At 45.6% G+C, this 19,942-nt stretch overlaps 1 protein-coding gene across 20 annotated transcripts in view; it reads right to left on the bottom strand.

Annotated features, from left to right (window-relative positions):
• NRXN3 (neurexin 3) overlaps positions 1-19,942 on the bottom strand; it is a 1,483,875-nt gene that overhangs the window by 1,378,164 nt on the left and 85,769 nt on the right. For all 20 annotated transcript variants that reach the window (XR_006783762.1, XR_006783763.1, XM_045822497.1 and 17 more), the window contains exon 3: positions 8,368-8,385. Coding sequence is in view for 18 of the 20 variants with exons in the window: in XM_045822497.1 (XP_045678453.1) it covers positions 8,368-8,385 (18 nt within the window). In the remaining 2 variants the exon portion in view is untranslated. The remainder of the gene's footprint in view (positions 1-8,367; positions 8,386-19,942) is intronic.

The raw sequence follows: 19,942 nt of genomic DNA, 5'->3' as shown, positions 1-19,942 counted from the left end.
CTCCAAGGGCTGGAAGCAATACAGGTGGTGAGAGCTATCGTGACTCAGAGTAAGGGCTTGCGAACATTCAGTGCTGTTATAATGGAACAGAATGGCTAAAGGAGCAATGTGTTCCCCATCACTTCAGGGGTTCAAGCCAAGTCTGAATAAACTCATATGGGAGAGACTCAAAAATTAGGTGCACAGAGATGCTTGACAGCCTTTTGGGTCCCTTCTATTCCTGAAATGGTGATTCTAACAACAAAGTTTAATAAGCCCATATAATGTAGCAGGCAGTGGGGATGTACACATGGATAAGTTTTCAAAGAGTAAAATACTCCCTGTCCCTCAACAGCCCACAGCGGCCAACGAGGGACATATGGAGGACAATACACAGCAGATTATAGTGTATCAGAGTGATGGCTCTACCAACCCCACACCCTCAGGTGCCATGGGAGCTCAGATGAAGAGATCATTCACCCCAACCTCCCTTGATGAAGGTGGGGTATAAAATAGTGGTTAATGCTGAAACTTTCCAGTCCTTCCACCTTCCAGCTCACTCTCCTTTGAAACAGTGGTTCTCAAACTCTGGTCATATCAGAATCTGCTGGATCCCGGTCATTAGCCCTCCAGGTGCTCCGGATGCTCACCAGAGTCTGCAAAAGTGAGGCTCTCTGCAATGTAAGCCCTGGATTCAAATCCCGTCTCTGTCTCTTTTTAACTGTAGGATTCCAAGCAAGTTCACCTTCCCATGCCTCTTTCCTATAAAACATCTGCCTCCCATTTGTAAAATACCATCTTACAGTCACTACAACAATCACCAGCAATCACGTACGGAAAGCACTGAGCACACTTCATGGCACGTGAAAGGGCTTTCGAGCTCAAATTCATTGCTGTCATTGCTTAAGAGCCTAGGGTATCTAGACCCTAGATCTCCACCTCACCCCCTATCTCCTGCCAGCACCATTTCTCCAGTAAACAGGCAGCACTAGCAGCCTGCCTGCCGGGAATCCTCAGATGCCTCCCACCATGGTCTCAGTCAGCTAAGTTACCCCACCAGGGGGCCCACTGTCCTCAGCTCCCAGCTGCTCCATCCCTTCACTCCTCCTGAGGCCTGGCCCCACAGACTGACTACTTTTTCCCATCCCCTTTCCAGACCTCCCTAGGCAGGTCTACAGATGGGAGGGGCTCCCTGGCTGCCATAAACAAGCTGTGTGACTTAGCCAAGTTATATGGAGGTTCTATGGCCTCAGTTTCCCCTCCTATACAGGGAAGAAATTGGTCTAGAACAGTTTCTCTTTGGTCTCACCAGTGGCATTGTGAGCAATACAGATCTTTGAGTGAGACCCTCCTACACATTATAGCACATGTAGCATTCATTGCTGCTTCCTCCTAAATGTCACCAATACGCCCCCTCATCATTGGAGCAACAAATATAGTCGGCACACATTTGACACTGAGACTACAGGATAACTCTAGTGACCTTTCTCCAGCTCTGACTCTGGCCTTGCCCTCTGAAACCGAGAAACAAAGTGGGAGGACCATAGCCAGCACCCCAGTGAGTCTGCCTTGCCGAGGCAGTGAAAAGGAGGAGATCTTAAAAGACCCTAGAAAAAGGCACCAAGGCCCAGTTCTCTGTTTCCTTCAGTTAGCCAAAGCTGGAGACAGGCTGGGGAGCAGCTCGTTATTCGCACTTACTCACCAAGAACTGCTATGGGAGCCAAGGGGGTCTTCCTGGGCCCCAGCCGGGAAATTGGCTGGAAGCTGAGCACTGTGAGCCCAGCCCAGGGCCCCTTTCCAATCCAATGACGCACAGCGGTTGTGGATTTCCCTACAGCCTGCAGCCCCCACTGAGCCAAGCCTAAAATGGGCACCGAGTAAAGATTGTTTTAATTCCTTTCTATCTCCGGGTGAACCCCAGTAAAAGGCAGCCTTGCTTTCAGAGGTTTGGGGTAAAACTAAGAGCTGAGTCCTGAGCACTATTTATTCATTGAGCAAGTATTTGTCCTGCACCTGTGGCATACTGACTCTTTTCTAGGCCCAGTTCATGTAGTGGTGAATAGGAATGTACCTTTGCAGGTAGACGTCCTGGTGGAACTCCCTAGGAGATGTCTCCAGGGCCAGACACACCAGGGCTGGCACTCTGCTCCACCGCCTTTTACCGGGCTGGTGAGTTACCATCTGGGAGCCTCACTTCATTCCTGGGTGAAATGGTCTAATGACAGAATCTACCTCCTGGGGATGCCAAAAGAAGTAAATGATGCTTGCAAAAACTTGGTATTTCAGTGCCAGGCTCAAAATACAAGTTGAATTAACATCAGGTGTTTTTCCTAATAAGTAAAGGAGAAAGGCAAGTGGGACTATTGCCCAAAAGAATAGGGGAAAATAAAGACAATTTATTTCAGATACTACTGAAGTTGAGAGCTGTAAGTCTTTAGTAATGAAAAAGAAGGCATTTTCCTGATTGCTACTCCTCAGGGAATCCCAGTCAGGTGGCCTAATCATAGACCTCAGAAGCCTAAGAGGCTATAAAATTCAAACTTAGTACACTAAAGAAAAGCAGCCTGAGGCCCAGAGAGGTTACATGACTTACGCAAGGCTACACAGCTCCTGGGCAAAGTGGCAGACCCAGAAGGAGGCAGAACCACAGAGCAGAGATCCCAGATCTGCATTTAAATCCTGATACCTACCATGCCTGCTTGTAACCGGGGCAAAGGATATAACATCCCGGAGCCCCGGGTTCTTCCCCTGTGATGAGCTAGTTGCCTGGCACACGAGGTTCTCTACAAATGTCGTCCCCTTTCTCAGTTACTGGGATTCCTGGGCCTTGCTTCAGAGCACTGGTGGCCAGGATCTAAGTTTGAGGGACCTCTTCACCGTAAACACAAAGATTGGGGTGGATGGAAGAGAATGTGTTCAAGGAGAGGGCAGCAGGTGTGTTTAGGGGGCTTGATGTATGGCAATGAGAGATGGCTCAGAGTTAGGAAGACCACGACACAGGCCAAAGAATGCATGGTTTTGTTCTTAAGTCTCTCTGAGCCTAAGTGTCTTCATCTGTACCATGGGAACATGCGTGGAAAGGACTGAATGAGATAATTTATGAAAATAGTGAATTCGTATACTGCTAACTATGTGCCAGGCACTTGTTCTGAAGACTTGACATGCATGAGCTCCCTTAATCTTCACAGCAGCCCCTTGAGGTCAAGTATCTGCTGTCCCCATCTTACAGATGAGACACAAAGGAAAGTGGGGACACAAAGGAAAGGTAACTTGAACAGGCCATACTGCTGTGCAGGGATAGAGCCAGGATGTTAACCCAGGCATCTGGCTCCGAGTCTGCACTCTACAAACTATTTCCATAAGGGGCTGGATGCTAATCGTTCAGGCGCTGCAGGCCATAGGGGGTCTGTCACAGCCACTCCACTCGCCTTTGCAAAGCAGCCATAGACAATGCAGAGACAAACAGGTCTGCCTTTGTCCCCGCAAAGCTTTATTTAAAAACACTGAAATCCAAACTTTATACAATGTTGGCGCCACGATTTATTCTTCTTTTGATTGCTTTCAACTATTTAAGAAGCGAAAACCGTCCTTAGTTCAGAGGCCACGTGAAGTGAGTCACTGGCCTGGATTTGGCCTGGGAGCTTCAGTTTGCAGAGCCCTGCCTTCTCCTAAGCTATCTCGCCCCTCACTACATAAACTCTTATACGGAAAGTACCTGAACAGTGACTAGCACAGACTAGGTGGTCAACAAGTGTTCCTTTCCTTTCCCTTCCCTAATCTTTCTCCCTCTTAACTCCTATCAGCCCAGAAAGTGGCCATTTCATGCTGTGCCCAGCAGTACAAAGAACTGGGCTTGAGCAAGGTGGACTGCACCCTCCTCAGTAAACAGCCCTGTCAGCTCCAAAGCGGAGGAGAGTCTGGGAGTTTTAGGTCAGTGTGTCCTAAACTTGAATGAGCATATAGTCGGGGGTCTGTCTGGGGTGGGGCCTGAGATTCTTGCCTTTCTAACAAGCTCCTGGGGGAGTCAGATGCTGCTGGCGGGCTGGGTCACCTCTGAGCAGCCAGCTTCTAGGGCAAATCCTTTCTGTCTATGGACACAAATGAGACAAGTCAGACACTGCCTCCTGACTTTGGGTTTAGAAGTGTCCTCAGGCTGGACTGAGTGACCCCCTGGAGACAGGGTAGGGGTAAGGACAAATAATGAGGTCCCCTCTCCAAGGACAGCCTGCGATGACTTAAACTGAAGGGGGCAGAGATCAAGAGCAGGCAGAAGGAGGCTGGATCAGGGGCCGTCAGTGGCTTTCAGCAATAGCAGACCTCCTTTGGGCGCTGCCAGACAGGAGCCCCTCCTCCCACACTTGCCAGGACTCTGATGGACCGAAGCAAGAGGCCTATTTCCTCATCGGGCCTCTGAATAACTAGGGCACTTCCACAAGGTCACAGTTATTCATTTAAATTCTAGCTCTAATCAGCAGGCAGAGCCTGAGAAATTATTCCTTCTGAGGAGAGAGGCTGTCATTGGAGCATCATAAACAGCCCCTTCTGGCTGGAGAGAGAACCTGGGGGGAGGGGAAAGGAGGGGTCTCATAGCCCCAGGCCCGGAGCTCTTCCTAGCCTCCAAATTCCTCCTCTAACCACCCATTCCACCCCTACCTCCAAACAGCTTTTTCTCCTCTTGGCTGAGAGTTCTGGAACACACTGGAAGAGGGCTGAAGGCTTGACACTACGGCAGGGCTGGGACAGTCCCCTGCTGCCCTACAGGCAGCCTAGGAGACCAATGACAAATCCCAATAGGCCAGGAGCTTGAGAAAAGTGCCGGATAGTGGTCCCTTTCAGGCCATGAATGGGTTCCATGGCCTTGGAGCTGTCTCTTCACCTCCCCAGGCCTCAGTTTCCTCCTCTGAAAAGTCACAGTGTTGCTCCTCTTGGACCGAATACCCATTAAGCCCCAACATGTCTTGAGACCCTAAAGACTCACAATGCTCCTGGTGCTTGTGGTCACTCTTTCTGCTCAACCAACATGCCCAAGGTCCTACCATGTGCTGTGTACCACGTAAGCAAACACGGGCAAGATGCACCCACAGCTTTGCCCTGGAAACACCAGGGTTTCAAAGTAAAACAGCAGAGGCTATGGAGGCAGACAAGCTTGAGATCCTGCTCTTACACCAGCAGCCGAGGACCCCGGGCAGGTCCCGACCCTCTTTGAGACTCCTTTTCCTCATCTGTACAGAGGACGGCAATGCCTGCCCCCCAAAATGTCAAATCAGAGGATGCGCGAGAGGCGTCAAGGCTGAGTGCCCCTCTCATCCTGCAAGTCAGCACTCTGAACCTCCCTCCCAAAGTCTAGAAAGAGGGGCTGTACATTTTCCCACATGGAAGTCCAGTGACATACCGCCTGCCTCTTGTTTCCTGGGTGTCCAGGATACTCTCTCCAAGTCCCCAGCCAATCTCCTAGACCTTGGGAAGGGCACTGCCTGCCAGGCCCCACGTCTGACTGCGTTTTACAGTAGCATTACTCCTAACCAATCTCTTCAAGACGTAAAATTAATCAGTTAATCAATCATTCCCTTATAGTCCTCCAGCGGCCCCTGGGTAAACAGTTGCATTAGCTCATGAAACCCCCAGTTTGTCTTCCTAAGCAGAAAGAGGAAAACATCAGAGAGCCACTAAACTCTTCTTGTTTCAGAGCCACAGCCCTGCTGACTCCGGATTGCCTGGCCAGGGGCTCAGAGAGGTGGGAGGCTGCCCACTAACCTCCACCGGGCCCAGGCAGCTCACGCTGCCTCCTGCCATATTCAGGGCCACAGGAAAGGCTCTGAATTTCTGATTTGCTTCAGGCTCAGAAACCACAAAAAAGCAAGGGTTCAGTGGAATGACAGGATTGGCAATCAACTTTTGATACCTCAAGGGCAAAACAAAAAATGTATGATTTAGAATTAGACTGGAATCCCCTCTTGGCCCTGCCACTCAGTCGCTCGGTGACATCAGCACATCACTTAACCTTCTGGCCTCAACTTCCTCAGCAGAAAAATAGAGCGCAGGTGACATACTTCAGAGGGTTATTAAGAGGATAAAATGAGATAATGGCCATGAAATTGGAATGGTGCTAGTTGTAGATGCTGTCATCTAAGGCAGGCTCGCCCCCTGACCTCCACCCCTCTGAAGAGATGGAGGGGAACCCATCTTCCACTGCATTTCACCCTCCATGCTGTTGTACCCAGGACCAATATGGAGCCTTTGGGGGAATTAGGAAAAGGTGCCCCATGGTCAGAGGCAGCCCTGTGAGCACAGGCTTGGCAATCGGAATGCAGGCTAGATGTCAGCCCCCACTCATTTGGTCGGCTAGCAGCGGCTATGCAGGGCACAGTGTGCACAAGTCTACATGGGGACCCTGCATCGCATCTCTGCTGGCAACCCAGAAGAGAAAGGGCTAAGCCAAAAGGCACTTTTACAAACCAAACTTGAAGTGTCGGCCTTCCTCCCTCATCTCCTTGATGCATCCCAGAAAACATCACCTTAGCAGACAGGCCTTCTCTGACCACCCTCTGTAAATTAGCAACTTCATGTTTACCTCCTTCATTTTTCTCCACAGCCCTTATCACCCACCCCCTGGTACAACACATGTGTGATGTAGACACATAATATATATAACGTGTGTGTGTGTGTGTAAATATGTATATGAAAATATATACCCATACAGGTAGGGCAAAAGTAGGTTTAGAGTTGTACATACAAGAAACAGAGTTTATTCTTGTACTATTATTTATTAATTATTGTATTATTTTCATACCAACAACTCTAAACCTACTTTTGCTCCACCCTGTATGACTATAGTTTTTTAGTTCACTGTCTGTCCCTATCTAGAATAAAAGATCCGTAAGGATAGGGAGTGTTCTCTTTGTTTACTCTTTTATGCCTAGTGCCTACAGGAGTACCTGGTACCTAGAAGGTTCTCAATAAATATTTGTGGAGTGAAAGATTAACTAAAATATTATCAGATAGAAAGAGTGAATTTAATGGTATCTTCCTGGGAAACGCTGTCTCGTGCTTTGGTTCAAACAATTTTCAAAGGGACGGGGAGTAGACAGACCTGAGGTGGAGAGACCCTGTGTATTAGCTAGGGATAACTGTATCACTCTCCTATGTTGTACGATAGCTCATACAGATTAGTGATCATAAACTCTTCCTAAGTTTGGTTGATTCTTTTAGACATTCAACAATAATTTTTAAGAATTTACTTGGAAGGAAGTCTGCTGATTATGAAAATGTCACACTGCTTCTAAGCTTCTAAGCAAAAATAAACAACAGTCCCATTGAGAAATACTTACCAGATCTTCGATCACTGAGAATTTTCAGTGTGTTCCAATGAACGATGTATGGGCTTTGGAGTATGCAAGTCCTAAGTTCAAATCCCATTGCTACCACCAAGGAGCCTTGGAGAAACTGCTTAACCTGCTGGGCCCAAGTTTCCCCCACATTGAAATGGATATAACCATATTTGTATTGGTGTTATAAGAATTAAATGTTGAAAGGACTAAATAAGAAAACATATGTGGAAATATCTAAAAAAAAGATGATACTCCCTTCTTATTTGGTGGGGTTACTCTTCTTAACTCAAAGTTCTAGCCAGTTTATAGTGATCTCCGAACCATTCTAAATCATGTGATGCTTCTTATCTATAAATGGTTGTATCCTCTCATATGAATCTTTGTGTATGTATGTATGTGTCTAAATACATACAATGCTTAAAATTAGGACTCTGCCTGAGTATGCATTAAAAAGAGATACACACAATTGTCATAAGGATGGTTCTTCCATTTGTTCATTGATAAAAAAATGGGTTTATTTTTTACAGTGAGCATGTATTAGTTACATAACCAAGAAAAAATATTGCTAATTTCATTGTGGAAAAGCCATTTCTTAGAATAAAAAGAAAGAAACCTACATTTACCCACATCATATTTTCCATGCTGAGTATGTCATATCTTCAACTTTCAATCATATGAAGCTACAGAAGGTAAGTAGATTTATGGAGGACAAAGCAAAATGTGCATTAAACTGAAGAATACATATCTTAAGAACATCTGTTTAAAATATATTTTAAAATGTCCACTTTCCAAACTCTTTGATTCATCCAGAAATATTCATCAGAAGGAAGTGAGAATATAAGCATGGGAACTGCATTTGTTTGATTTTAAAATAATTCTTCAAAACCTATACAAATCCATCAATTCAAGGCATTCCTTCTAACCTTAAGTCAATAAAAATGCAGTATTTAGATTCTGGTTGTGTTTACAGTCCCTAGCAGAAAGTCTCACTCAGAGTCAGACATGCACAACCTGGCAGAGAGGAAAGTTACAGGGCAGCTGTGCAGACACAAAGACTCACCTGGACCTTGACTGACATCTGTGGCAGCATTTTCAAAAAGAGGGGAAGGGAGAGGAGAGAAAGGGAGAGAAAAAGGAAGAAGAGTGTTAGCAGCACACACACACAATGCAATGTGCCCTTGCATGACTATCAAGTTCATGCAAGGCCCCAAAAGTGCTCAGTTGCTGAGCACTTAGTTCTACCTTCACCCAAAAACCACCCATGCAAGCTGAGGGGCCAAGCTCCCTGTTCACTGTGCATGTAGCAAGAGAGGCAAGCTTCACATCTGTCCGGAAAAACAACATCCTGGAATCAGATAGGGCTCCGAAGGGCTGAGCAGACTGGAATCCTGCAAGAATATCAGTTAAAATATTCTGATTGATTTCCGCATACCAACGCCCAAGCAAATCCCCCTCCCCTCCAGATACAGAACACTGGACATGGAGTCAAGGAAGGTTTCCCAGTAGAGAGGAAAAATAATAATAATAAATCACTCTGTTGAGGAACAAAGAAAAAGAGGCACAAGAATTAAGAGCGAGTTGCAGCATTGTTCATCACATAGGACTGAAGGACACAGATCACGGAACATTCATAATTCTCTCCCTCCCCAGTATTCCCAATGACCTTTCTTCATCACAGACAGCAGTGTGTGCATGTGGGATTGAGTGTGAGTAGATCATTTGCCTGACATTGAAATTCTGCCTCCTTCTTTAATTTCTCTCCTTGCTTTCACCCCATCATTAATGATAGGAATTGCCATTTGAAATCACTTTTGATATCTACAAATAAACACCCAGCCGTGGGAAGGTTGATCTTTGAATTAAGCCAATGAACTTTCAAAATTGAAAAACAGTTCACTCCCATCATCTCCATGAACACGATCTCCTCCTTCTACCCTCAAATGTAAAACAGAATCATGATAGAGAAGCCAAACTAAGAGCAATCCCAAAGTATTGTTGAAACCCCTGGACCCAATCTTGAGGTTATGCTATAGCCAAGGAGAAGGAACAAGGTTATTTCAGGAAACCACTGGCCATTTGGGTGATCCTGGGTGACTCACTTAGAATCACTGAATGGTGAGTTTGGGATGTCTGTAAACATTATCTACTTTACTCTTTTTTGTTAAGATGGAGGATGAAAAAGGTTGAGAAACATGCCTAAGGTCACACAACTAGTTCAGAGACAGAGCCTAGAAAAGACCCTAGATGTTTTGAATCCCCCCCCCCCAGCTCAACATTCATTCAGCTGAAACCCAAGTCTCTCAAAGGAATATGAAAACCAAATTCAGTTTACAAGCCAAATGAGCACCCTGAAGCCATAAGGGAGCTTGGTGAATGCCTACCAGCTACCCCATGAGTGGGTCACGGGTTATCCTCTGTGCCTCTAATTTGCTGCCATTAGATTTGTCAAGTTCCAGGAAGCTCCTTAGGGCTCTTGCCCCAGAAAAATCCAGGCACCAACCTAACAGAGCTGTGCCTCAGCATCTGGGAGGAGCATATTCATAGCAACAGCTGAGCATTTCCTCAACCCACACCCTATATTCCCTAGAAGTGTTATCTGCCCAAAGAGACTTCTAGAGAGCTCTGAATCACCCCTCAGCTGCATACCCTTTCAAGTTTTCTGGTGAGCTATTAGATTTAGGGGTGGAATGGCAGAGGGGAGGAAGAAAAGAGGCAAAATAGAAGAGATGGGAAGAGAAAACATTCTGCATAAATAACTAAGCAGGGCCATTAACTGTGTCTGATGGCTTGCCTAGGATAGCAGTCATTAAAATACCCCTTGGTTAAACAGGGTATCAAATTATTTATATGTGGTAGAGTTCAGTGGTAGGAATGTCAATGCTGTTATTCATTGAAACATGTTCTTTGGGGGCACCAAGACCCAAGGGAGACAGGATGCCTCAGAACCCCAAAATTCTTTCAATAATACTAAGTTGTCCATTTGGGCATTGTGGCTACAATTCTAAATTTCAGAGACAGACAGGACTGGGTTCAACTCCCAGCCTGCTCAATGGCCTTGGGTCAGTCATCAAATTCTCTCTAAGTCCTTTCCTCAGCTTAAAACAGAAAGGTAACAGAGCCTCCCTCGTGGCAGTGTTGTGAGAATTAAATGAGATTAAATACTTGTAAAGCATTTAACTCAGTACAAGGCAAATACTGTATAAATGGTAGTTGCTCTGATTATTATAATTTTGAATTACCACAGACAGAATTACCAAAAAATGTTGACCAGATGGCTCCCTGGAAATGCCAAGAGACCACAGGAATTAAACTGTATTTCTTTCGGTGATTTGGGTTCGACTCTTCTATTTGTGAGTGAAACCCTCTCAGCTTCCCTTCCTCTGGGCCATCTCACCTCCCTCCCCTTTCCTCAGGGGGAATTGGGCCAGAGAGAACTAACAAGTTCTGGGTGAGCATAAGCAAGAGACAAAACAAATTCCAATCTTTTTTGTGTTTTCCTTCCTCAAACTTTAATTTGGCCCAGTTCTAGTTCTATGTATAAAAAAATCCAGCATCTCTTTTTACCAAAAATGGGCACCAAGAAACCCCACTTTAGCAAGGGTTCAGGGTCCAAATTCAGCTCCTGGCTGTGGCATCAACCTACAGGTAGTTCTGAGGGTTCTGTCCAGTTTGAGGAACAGAGAGACACTGTACCATCTGATTTACCTGAATCTTTGCATTCAGTTCTGACCAACAGAAAGAAATGACAAAGGTAGGAGTGGAATGGGCAGGGGGGTGGGCACAGGGTAGGGATCAGAACTTCAACAATATCTATCTACCGTATTGTCTGACAAGCATCATTTTCTCCTTTTTATAGCAAGCCCCAGTTGTTTTCTTGGGACCCCCGTTCCTACCCTTAATCCATATGGCTTGGTAGAGATGACCCACACCCCACCCTAGCTCCAAAGATAGGCATGTGACTCAGACCAGGTCATGAGAAACTGTACCACAGCTGGTACAGTTTCCTTATCCATAAAGTAGGTGTGATAATAGTTCCTACCTTCTAAGGTTATTTTAGGAGCTTAGAAGAGTACCTAGCATATGGAAAGCCCTCAGTCAGTGTTAGCTGGTAATTTGATTACCTTCATATAAGAGAGGACAAGAATATTAAAAAAAAAAACACACACCCCAAACCTTCCGACAGTCACACAGCAATGAAGTCTGCCCTAGAATGTAGCTGTGGTGGTTTTGACTCCATGCCTTGCTGCCTTCTGTTTCCAAGGGAATCACCCCTAGAGTGCCCTCTGTCTGTGGCTGCTGTTGATATACAGCCTGGGATCTGTGTTTGGGAGAGCAGCACTGGGCCCCAGAACTGGCCAGAGGAAATGTGTGAGTGTGTGTGTGTGCACATACATTTTGAAATAGATTAAAAAGTGGGGGGAAATTGCAGAAGCAAAGGCAGTTGACAACCAGATGTGACTGATCCAGGGGAGATGGCATCCTCGGCCCTGCCAGCCCTTCCCTGCTCCCTCCTGCTGTTTTATTTTCTCACACTGCTGGGCCTGTAGTTTTCCAGAGTGCCACAGCATGTAAATCTATATTCTATTTTCTCTCCTAGAAAATAGGTCAGACCCAAGGCAGAGTTCACCGGGTGGGGTCCCGGAAGGTTTGGCTGGGCCTTGCCTGCAGGAGGCAGCCTGCTCCACGCTTCCCAAAGCTCCTCCAGGGGTTTGGGGGGTGTGGAAGTAGCAAGTGGGGGAGTCTCAGGCTCCTGCCTCTTGAGAGGATCGAGTCCAAATGAAGGGTGACGGGAAGGCTCCCCAGGCTAAGCTATACTCTGCAAGTGCAACAGCAGCAGATGGAGGGTCCTCCCCTCACCAAACCCCGACTCCCACGCCTGCAGTTAGAAAAAGCAGATCTCCCCAAACTGCAGGAAATTGTTCCTTTGAACTTTAAAATAACCATGCTGATCGTCCGCACTTGTGGCTGAAGTTGCTGAAGACACTGTGTCTGTGGGGTACTGAGTGTCTGTGGGGTACCGAGTGGAAGTAGGAATGTAGGAATACCCCAATTTACTTCTTCCCAGGTCGTGAAGGCAGAAAGAGTGGGTGAAGGGTGATGGCAGCTTTTGAATCCTTCCTTTTCTGGGTTGCTCCCCTGCCCCTGGTCTGAGCATGGCATTCCTAAGAGAGAGGTGGCTGCAGTCTGGGCCAGGATTTGTTTTCATCAGGATTTTGCCCCCTAGGATTTTTTTTTCTGAGCACCTGCTATCCACCCAGGTCAATGTAAATGCCAAACCTAGAAGGATAGAAGAGGAAAGATGCCCATGAGCCAGTCCTCAGTCCTGCTATGATGGCAGTAGAAGCAACTAACACTAATTGAGCAGGTCTTGCCTAGAGCCTGTGCCTTTGCTATTTCCCTGCCTGAACAGTCTTTGTCAGGCATATGTAAAACTGTTCTTCACTTTCTTCAGGTATCAGCTCAAATACAACTTCCCCAGAAAGGCCTCTTCAACCACGTCTTCTAAAATAGGGACCCCCCTCCACCCCTTACTCTATTTTTCCTTTCATCATGGCACTAGTCACTATTTGACACTGTTTGACTATTCGAACTAATCACTGGGTCCATGTTTTTATTTTTTTATATCCCCCACCAAATCACAAGTTTTATGAGAAAAGTATTGTCTGTTTTATTAAACACTTGTGTGCCTAGAGTTTAAGCAGGGTCTAGCCTCTAACAGGTGTTCAGCAATGTGTATTGAATAGTGACTAGTTCATCTCAGTTGATACAATTCACTGAGATAGATTCCATGAGTATCTCCATTCACACATGAGACAACTGAGGCTCAGAGAAGTTAAGGCACATGCCTGCGCACAGAGGGGCAGAGCTGGGACTGGACTCTGGGTCTAGCTTCATGCCCTTACTACGTGGAGAAACCCTGTTTTCTTTGCTGTTGGCCTCATTATCATGTGGGCTGTCTCCACAGGGTAACAAAGATGAAACCCAGCAGCTCTAGAGAAAAGACAGCAGCCTATTTCCTGATCATTCTAGAAAAATTTCCTGGGAAGTCTCCCTCAGTTTGGCTGAGGTCACATGTCTAGTCCTGAACCATTACTGGGTCCAGTGCCACACATCAGAGGCTGAATGTGGGCATAAAATGGGATAATGTCTGTGTGTCCCTGGCACAAAGCCATACTGATCATAACAAAGCTCACACTTGTTGAGCATTCTGTGTTCTGGGCACTATAGCAAGTACTTTATATACATCTTACTTAATTCCCACCCCACCCCTAACAGGTAGGAACACTATTCATCCCATTTTACAGACAAGGAAACTAAGACCCAGAGGCTCTGTTGTTATAAATACCTCTCATACTCAGAGCAGCAGCACATCAGATAAGGGTCAAGCTATATTCTGGAACAAAAGAAATTGTCTCAAACTAGGACAGGTACCCATCAAGCTATTACAAATTAGGCATTAGAATACTGGGCATCTCCCAGAAGTGAGAAAAAGGCACAGCTTAGGATAGAAGGAGGAGGTCAGATGCAGTACGACCATTGGCCGGGATGACTGGAGGCCCTGCTCTGGGCTACCTGCTTTAGATGAGCCTGTTCTTTGCCCTTCTGCAGCCACATCCCACCCCAGGAAGAGAGGAGTCCATGGGGCCAAATGGATGTTCCCACCCAGACCAGCAGCACCTGCTATGGTCCCCATGTAGAGGACATTCTGGTACTCAGAACTTCTTGCCCAAATGGACCCCATCCACATGGGCTTCAACCTCTTCCCTGGGTGCATTCTCCCAAAAGCAGCTCAACCCACTGGTGTATGTACTCTAGAGCAGGGGTTCCCGACCCATGGTCCAGGCCTGTTAGGAACCAGGCAGCAAGCACAGCAGGAGGTAAACTTGAACATAATGTGCTTGAACCATCCTGAAACTATCCCCACCACCCTGGTCTGTGGAAAAATTGTCTTCCACAAAACTGGTCCTTTGTGCCAAAAAGGTTAGAGATCGCTGCTCTAGAGTCAAGAAACGGCCAAGGAAGGGAGGCTGTTTGCAGGATCTGCAGACTTTTGCACGCTCGGCGTGCACACAAATGTAGGCCTTTGTGGTGCTAGAGGTGGAGATAAGGGAGGCAGCCTGTGGCCTCATGTATATTCCTGCCCCAGGCCCATAAATGTCAGGGCAGGCCTTCCACCGAGGATCACACCCAACTACAACATTAGGGAAAAATAAATAAATAAAAGCAAAGCCTGCATGTCTAAAGGAGCCTATCTTTCTTATTCCTAATGGGGAGAATGAGCACAGGTTTCTTCCCTTTCCTTCAGGAACAAACGCAGAAACGATTTTTTAAGTTGGGAGCTAAAGCAAACTTCCAGCAGCGAAGAGGCTGGGTTTCCTGTGTTGAGGGTTCTTTCCAGCTGTTTGTGTCTGAGCTCTTCAAACACAGGAAGAGTTGTCTCTCCACAAAAGGCCAGGTGGTGCTAGCTTCATCCCCGACACAGAGCCCATTTATCCACCTTTGTCGAAGACTGAGCCCCTGCCAAGCCCTGGTGCTGTTTGTTTTTGTTCCTTGATGCTAATAACTCCAGACTGCAAGCTAGAGAGGAAGGGTAGCTGCTGTGTCAGGTGCCAGGTGGCCAGGGAAGGCAGTGGCAGGGAGAGGAGCAGGATGAGAGGCAGGAAGGAACAAGGACAGCACCGTGGGCCAGGTCACTGCTGTGCCCCAGTACCTGAGGGGCCCTCGTGTACACGCAGTGGCTCTGGCTTGAGGAATTACAGCTTGACTGACAGGTGGGGGAAGAGGCAGTCTACCTGCTACAGACAAAATCAGAGATCAGTGCAGACAGCACTCTTTTATTTTTTTATGCCTTCTGGATTCTGAGTGCAGACATGAGGCTAAGGCAACCTTGGGTTTGAACCGTGGTTTGCCACTTGTGATTAAAAATGTTTTTGTCAAATTGCTTAGCTTCACCTTCTTCTTTAGTTGCACGGGAATAATTGGTAGTAGAGTCAGTTCTGCTAGCAAGGTACTCAGAACTCCTAGGCATTTCTAAAAGTCACTGCGCTAGGCAAAATCGCATGGCCAAAATCACAGGCTCATTAGGAAAAATGGGGGTTGGGGGTTGAGGCCCCAAACCCCCAAATATCATCAGTGACACATAATAAAGCTAGTGGCATCTTTCCCAGTTGTCAGTCTTAATTTTTCCTATGTTCATGTCTTTAAGAGCAATGATTGTGTTGTGCTTTGATGTTTTATTGTGTCCTTTAGCAGGTTGATCCAAGGTGTTGTTTGACAGAAGAATGACAGACTACAAGTTTAAAAGTCCTCCAAGTTTCACACTTGTAACGTGTGAAATACCAAAATAATTGAGTGCTTACTGTTCCATGCTTTCCATGCATTAACTCATTTTATCCTCAAAACAGCCCTATGAAATCATGTACATTGTTGTCCCATAAAAATGTTAAATAACAATAAAAGACAGGAACCCACTTTATATGTGCTACATGGTTAAGAAACACGTAAATACAATGAGAAGTGTGGCACTCAAAAAGGGCGTGAAGTTTGCTTACGGAAATGGGGAGCATGTGAGTTGTTGTGCTGTCATGAGGGAGGGCCACCTGAAGTCGGGAGGGTGTGGCTCAGCACACACAGGGTGCCTGAAGCAACTGCCACACGTCGAGGTGTGTGCGCTTTGTGTGTCCCTACACAGCTCGAGTCCCCCGGCCGCAGCTCTCTGCCTTCACCTAGTGTTTCTTACGGGTGAAGTCATGCGTAGTCAAAAGTGAAATTATTATGTTCAAATAGTCCCCTAATATATCAATCGCATTGGGACAAATTTGCATTTTCAAAACACACATTATAGCAGAACTGACTGAACCTAATTTATACAACTGTTAGGATCAAATGAGATGATCCATATAAAGTGCTTAACACAATGCCAGGCAAAGAGTAAACATTCCACAAAAACTTACTGAAACTGTTAATATTAGTGTCCCTGCTGGCTTGTTGACATATCCCTTATAAACTGAAAGTGCCATGTTGAGCTTCTATTGAGCCATTTAAGCCTTGCAAACAAAAGTCATCTCTAGCTAAATAATACTTCCCACCCTTGGGTCATGAGGTTGGCACCTATGATAGGCTCCCAACCCAACAGGATGAGGGCTTTAAAAAGTCCTCACAGCAGACGGACACTGCCAGGGGTCAGGTCCCAAATGCCATCTTCCTAGGTAAAGAAATAGATGCTGGCCTCCTTAAATGAGCATGACCCTCCAGGAAGAGAGGTACATACCTGCAGTACAGAGAATACAAGGAAATCAAGAGAGAAACTGACCTAACTGATCTAAATGATAGGATGTCCCATCACCTAGCAGGACAGAGAGGAATACATCCTCATGTTGCAGAAACAGCCTAGATGCAGACATCTTCAATTTCCCTGCACCCTGCAGACAGCACAGGGTTCTGGGGTCAGAAACACTTGGATAAAAATCCTGGCTCTTACAAATACTATATATTTGATCTTGGGCATGTTAACTATCCTCTGAGCCCTTATTTCCCCATCTGTAAAATGGAGGTAATCTACATATCTCGTAGAATTGGTGTAAGGGTTATAAGAAACTAATGCATGCAAAAGTGCCGAGATGGAGTCTGGCACAGAGGAAGTACTGATCAATGTTGCAAATCGTAATTATTGCATTACTTGACCCAAGTGATTTCCTTGAGAAAGAAGATCTGTCCTCTTTCCAAGATTTCTTTCTTTCTAGAGAGACTAACCCCTCGGGGCTTCTGCCAATTGGAATTATCATCTGGAAGACACAGGTGGGTCTCCCAGGGTTCCAGTGCAGGTGAGTTCTGCAAATTTTGCAGTTCGGTACAAAAAGAGTCTTGGAAGAAGACGCCTACCGAAGCTCTTCTGTAGGGGGCCCTGCTATGGAGAGCAGGAAAAAGCCCTGGGTTTGGAATCAGAAGCCAGGGTTTTTTGTTTTGTTTTCCTAATTTTTTTATTGTGGTAAATTAATAACAACATAAAATTTACTATTTAATCATTTTCACTTTACAGTTCAGGGGCATAAAGTGCATTCAGATTGTTGTGCAACCACCACCACTATCCATTTCCAGAACCCTTTTCATCTTGCAAAACTGAAACTCTGTCCCCATGAAACAATATCTCCCCATACCTCCCGGCAACCACCATTCTACTTTCTGTATCTATTAATGTTATTACTCTAGGAACCTCAGATGAGTGGAATCATACGGCATTTGTCCTTTTGTGTCTGGTTTATTTCACTTAGCACAATATTCTCAAGGTTCATTCATGTTATAGCTTATGTCAGAATTTCCTTTACTTTTAAGGCTGAGTACAGTGTGTATAGGCCACATTTTGCTCACAGAAGCCCTGGTTTTGAGGCCTAACTTTTCATCCCAGTACTAGCTGAGATCTTAGGCAACTCACTCAGCCTCTCTGAGACTCAGTTTTCATACCCATACTTGTGGGAACAATGACACTAATTACATGTCCAGGTTGCAGTGAGGTTTAAATGAGACCATAAACATGGAAGCATTTTGTAAACAATAAAGAGCTATGTCATTCATCTATTCACTCCAGAAGTCTTAACTGAGTGGCATTTCCTTACTAGCCACTATGCTTAATCCTGTTGTCAAAAAAAAAAAAAAAAAAGAACAAGTAGGGTCCTATTCACAATAATATTATAAAAGAAATTCAAAAATATGACCAGAACACAAGTTTAGGGATCACTGTTCATTACAATCTCTGCTCTTTACTGAAGACTTCTATGTGTCAGCTGGCCATGGAAGCCTCTGGTGCATGTGCATTTAACCCTGATGTAGAAGATTATTATCCTCATTTAACAGATAAGGAAACCAAGGCTCAGAGAAGTTAACATCCCCAAGTCCATTCAACTCACAAGTTGAAGCCAGGACTTAAACTCAGTTTCTCTGGATCCAAAGCCCTTTTCCTTCCTGCAGTAGTATCCCTATTCATTCTTCCCTCACTGGTCTAACCACCCAAATCCATCACCCTATGGGACATAAAGGCAAATTTCAAAAAACCAGTGTAGAAAACGGAGGGAAAGAATTGATGGTCATAAAGCATTTTAGAGTGACCATGACATCTGCTGCTGGGTGGGATCCCAGGGCCTGTATTTCAGAGAAAGAACTCTAAGTTGGGGCAACATATCCACAACTGAATTCCACAAAAATAAAACATCCAGCAAGAAGTGAATAGGAGTTCCTTGCCACTGTCCCCTCCAAAAAATATTCTGCGGTCAAATAAATTTAGAAAACAGTGAGCTAAACAAAGGTAATCAAGTATCTCTATGGTAAGGCTCCAGAAAGCTTCACCTGCACTAAGACACAGTGTGAAATATTCAGTTTTCCCAGAGGTTTGAAACACTGGACACCTCCCTCTCTGTAAAACACCTAGTGACCTCTCACTGAACAGCCTGAGAAAGGCTGGCTTTAAGGTTCCCAGAACAGCTGGGAAGGCTCTTTTTTCATAAGCCTTTATCCTCACCCTTTTTTGTTCCCATAGCAAGCCTTTGTGTCTGGTTGAATTCAAAACAGCTAACACTTGCTGACCACTTACTGCCTGCCAGACACTGACTTAGGCACTGGAGACTCAAAATAACTGCAGGTGATGTAGTTAGTCAATCCAATAAGCCAAGAAAGGACATAAACAGGATAGGGCAGCTGTATCTGGTCATCTTTTATCACACTTAGCACTAATGGGGGATTCAGAGTTGACAGAGAATGCTTCTAAATCTTTGCTGAAGAAACCTTGAAGTAGCCCTCAGAGAATGGACAGAAACAATTAAGTGGAGAGAAATCTTATAAGAACATGTCACCAAAGCCGGCCAGTGGTCAGATTGACACCCTGAGGGTTGGGCATATAGTGTACCCGAAAGACCATAAACTTAGAGCTCAAATACCAGCTTTGCTATTTATTATGTGACCTTGCTTAAGTTACTTAAACTTCATCTGGAAAATGGGGATCATATCAATTTGAGATTTGTCAAGAGAATAAACAGACAAATGCATATAACATGCCTAACAATCTGCCTGGCACCACCCTCAGCACACGTTAGTCCCATTTTCTTTGATTTGTGACACCCTGGAGTAACGTGTTAAGAAAGAGTCTGAGGCTGCATGTGGGCCTGGAAGAAAGAGGAGGTCATGATTGATTAGCAGTGCCTGCCACGGGTCACATACTGGCTCAGGTTGGTTGGGGACTTTCAACTGAACACTTCTACAGAAGTCCTCACCCTGAGAACAGGAGTCCTCTAGAGACCTGGAAACGCTCTGGAGAAAGCAAGTCTGCTAACTGAAAGCTCTCTCACTACTAACTTTCCGTCATCCTCCTCCCTTCCTTCCATTTTCAGAAAACGAGCAAGATTGATTTCTTCCCTTTGTAAAGCAAGGGCATGTGGTGGTGTGGAATTAGTACAGTGTCTGCCCTGGACCTAGAAAAACCTTCTTTGGAGTCTGAGAACCATACATGTAGCCTTCTAATTATTACCAGTCCCCTCCTGAAGGGGTCAATGGGCTCCATAGGCCTTTCCCAAGGCAACGTGGGGACCCAGACAATGAGGCATTCCACATCCAGGAATCATAGAGATCAAGCAAGAAGATGGGAAAGG

This window comes from Phyllostomus hastatus, unplaced genomic scaffold, assembly GCF_019186645.2.
Source record: "Phyllostomus hastatus isolate PE091 unplaced genomic scaffold, TTU_PhHast_1.1 phas_scaffold_501, whole genome shotgun sequence".
Taxonomy (NCBI): Eukaryota; Metazoa; Chordata; class Mammalia; order Chiroptera; family Phyllostomidae; genus Phyllostomus; species Phyllostomus hastatus.
Note: the sequence above shows the minus strand (reverse complement) of the source record. Positions and strands in the feature narration are given on the sequence as shown.